Genomic DNA, 3,647 nt, shown 5'->3' with positions numbered 1-3,647 from the left:
CATTTAATTCTATTATTTCATTTATTATTACACCTGAGCTACATGAAAAAGTACCAATGCTTAAAGGATATTTCGATTTATATGAAGACTGTTAAAGATTGTTTATTTTTTGTATTGGTGAAACATAATTGAATGAGTTTTAATTAAACTGTAATTTATTTCTTTAATGAAAATTGTAATTTTTAGTTTTAAGCTACATTATAATATGTTTGTAATAAAAGATTGTTTTATAATGAGATTATTTTAAATAAATTTTAAGTATATATATGATAAATAATTGTGGACAATTTTATTTAAAAATTGTAAACTAGATGGATGGATCAAGTAAATATAGTGCAAGGAGAGGATTATATAAGAGTAAAAGAGTTTATCAAAAGGTCGATATGATTGATTAGGGTGCTTGACAGTCAGAGAAAACAGTCGATTTTTAACAATAAATGTTGAATGATTTGTAGTGATAGTGAGCATAGAATTGAAGACGCGAATTGTCTTAAATGAGAAACCCGCAACCAATTCACTGCCAGTAAATATAACAAAATTTAAAGTTGAAATGGGAATGATGCATCTGCTCGGAGAAGCTTCAATTGTATTTATTACAATCAATGTATGTATTAGAAAAAGCATACATTTTTGTTGAAAAATAAATATATTTATTTACTCATTTTGAACAGAGTCTAGTATTAATGCTTCTAGTAATGTTTACCATTTCTGCTTTATGAAATTCTTTTATCTTACAATTAGAGAATAATCGGTTTATACAGAATTATGTTGCAAACATATATATTTTTAAATGTTCAAATGGATGTTTTAAAAATAATAGTTTTCAATTCATTATAGATTTGGAGTAGTGCTCGCTAGATGTAAGTGGGTAAAGCATTCTTAAAATGATATTCAATGTTTGTAACAATATTTATTATATTGATACTATGCATTTAACAAAAAAAATGCTCTCTATATTTATATATCTTTATCATAAATCGCTGCCAATTGATGATCGCACTATAGTTATCTAAAAAATTGAGGTTTCTTAGATATAATTGTGTTTATCATTTAATTTGTCGCCTGTTTATAATAGAGATAAAAATCTTTGCAATATAAAAATGAAACATTTGTGCATTTATAAAAACGAATTTTATTATATTTTAATTGAAGAATGTGAATAAATCTAATTATAATTCAAATACTTAGGAATATATGTGAAAAGATGGATTATGTTTTGATCATGTAAAAGCAAAGTAAACAATTCGTGACACTTATGTAATTTTAAATCAAAAGCTTTCGTTTTCACTGTTAGTTTAGATATATGTAAAGCTGTTAAATTATTTTTAAAATTATATAATTGTTACTGATTGTTAAACTATACATTTTCATTAACAAATATATTAAACAAAACCAATTATATATGATAGTGCATTTACATTAATCAATACGATATACATTTGGTATGTATAAGTTTAATCTTAACATTTAGCATAACTCATTAACAAAAACAATATTAACATACTCTAATCTATGTGAGCTTGTATTAATCAGTTCTTTATAATTATTATACTGGACATCTGTAAACTAAAGAAAGATTTGTCGAATAAAGAAAAAAAATTATTTATGGCTAGTTATATGTAATATATAGAACTTAACTCGGCAAGCATCGATATAAAAACTAATACTTTATTTGCAATGTTACTAGTATATAGAATTTTACAGGATGTTATAATAATATGAAGTGTTAGTTATTTTTGAAATATCTATATATAATTGGTGGGAATTGAAAAATATTATTTCAAGTTGAAACACAAACTTAAAGCAGTACATATTGAAATATTTAGTGAATTGGGAACATGAAGCAGAAAAGTAGCAAGTATTTTATTCTTAAATATTATTTTTATATATGCACAATTGTGTGTATTTTAAGCCGTAAAGTTAAGTTAATTTTATAAATACATAGATAAAATAATTCAACGTAAGCTGGGCTAAAATAGTGATTATATAATTTTTAAAGTATAAAAAACATAGTGTATGGAAATATGTTTATCTGCATGAGTATTTTGAATTCTTCAAATAAAAATAAGGTATGTATAATTATTTTAATGTATTTTTAGCATAAAATTTAATAAATATGTTGCGGATAGAAACATTAACTAGTAGAAGTGCAAGCATATCCTATATAGAGAATTATTTCTTTTATCTTTAACATACATAATATAAACGTTAGCAAGCTAATTTGTATAAATACTATTAAATAGTGTAAATACTTTAAAATGAATGAAGCCAGTTATTATAATTTAAATATAACCGGGTATTGTAATTTAAATTTACCGGATAACGTCAGAGACAGCGCCACCATCGCATTTTTTCATCTGTCATTTTGAAGGATAATTATAAATATAACCTTTTTTAACTAACATCTCTCTTGTAAGACACGTGCTAGTATTTATTTCTTAAAAATGGATGTTGATTTAGATACAGAAGCATTTTTACCAGCAAAAAATCCAATTAAAACAACTAAATCACTCAAAAAGAAAAGGTTGCAATCAGAAGATGATTCAATGCAAACTGAAGAAATTCAAGGAGTTCAAGGCAGGTCTAAGGCTGTCACAAAGAGGAAGAAAACTAAGCCTAATTATGGAGGAGATTCAAAATCAGAAGTGAGAAAGATTCCTGTACCATCACATAGGTAATATAATAATAATAATAATGATATTAACCTTGTTTTAAAACATTTTGTCAATGCTGTCATATATTACAGATATACGCCTCTGAAAGAGAATTGGTTGAAAATATTTAGCCCTATAGTAGAACATATGCATTTGCAAGTCAGATTTAATTTAAAAACAAGACAGGTTGAAATTAGGACAAGTTCTGAGACTGATGATATAGGAAACTTGCAAAAAGCTGCTGATTTTGTTAAGGTAACCTAATTAGATTGTTTTAGAACCATTATTTATTACATTAGTATCTATCAGATATTGTCAAGTTTCTATCTATTTATTATTTCTCTTAGGCTTTTGTTGTTGGTTTTGAAGTCGAAGACGCCTTAGCTTTGCTGCGTTTGGATGATTTGTTTGTTGAGTCATTCGAAATAAAAGATGTAAAGACTTTAAAAGGAGACCATTTAAGCAGAGCCATAGGTAGATTAGCTGGCAAAGGAGGCCGAACAAAGTTCACAATTGAGAATGTTACAAGAACACGAATTGTTTTGGCAGATAGCAAAATTCATATTCTAGGAAGTTTTCAAAATATACAGGTTGCCAGGAGATCGATATGTAATTTGATTTTGGGATCAGCTCCAAGCAAAGTATATGGACAGCTGAGGAATGTTGCTGGAAAGATATCAGAGAGATTGTGAATATTTATTGTTATAGTTCAGAGTTCGGAATATACATGTGTATATGAAAATTGTCTTTTATTTATAACACTATGTAATAAGTTTATTGCTAAGTATATACATTTATTTATGAATTATAGTGTAACAATGTTCAATCTTAAATTTTGATATGGCTAATATAATTATGAGAAAGAGTGAATGATTGAATTAAATAGAATTTATTAGTTTAAAAGTTTACCTTACCAAATCTATTTAAGGAAAACTTGTATGATGATAAAGTTTATGGTAGCTAAACTGAATATTTTGGTAAGAACAGTAAAAT

General features: G+C 25.9%; 1 protein-coding gene across 1 annotated transcript; it reads left to right on the top strand.

Annotated features, from left to right (window-relative positions):
* The first annotated feature begins 2,421 nt into the window (after nucleotides 1-2,421).
* On the top strand, nucleotides 2,422-3,381 carry LOC113381085 (RNA-binding protein pno1-like). Its single transcript, XM_026620072.1, has 3 exons — nucleotides 2,422-2,674; nucleotides 2,747-2,909; nucleotides 3,002-3,381. The coding sequence occupies exons 1-3, from the start codon at nucleotides 2,445-2,447 to the stop codon at nucleotides 3,344-3,346; spliced, it is 738 nt and encodes a 245-aa protein (XP_026475857.1). The 5' UTR covers nucleotides 2,422-2,444; the 3' UTR covers nucleotides 3,347-3,381.
* The last annotated feature ends 266 nt before the right edge of the window (nucleotides 3,382-3,647 follow it).

This window comes from Ctenocephalides felis, unplaced genomic scaffold (assembly GCF_003426905.1).
Source record: "Ctenocephalides felis isolate EL2017-DRISC unplaced genomic scaffold, ASM342690v1 CF-g0.4_SCAFFOLD_02566, whole genome shotgun sequence".
Classification (NCBI taxonomy): domain Eukaryota; kingdom Metazoa; phylum Arthropoda; class Insecta; order Siphonaptera; family Pulicidae; genus Ctenocephalides; species Ctenocephalides felis.
This window is presented reverse-complemented; position numbering and strand designations above follow the sequence as displayed.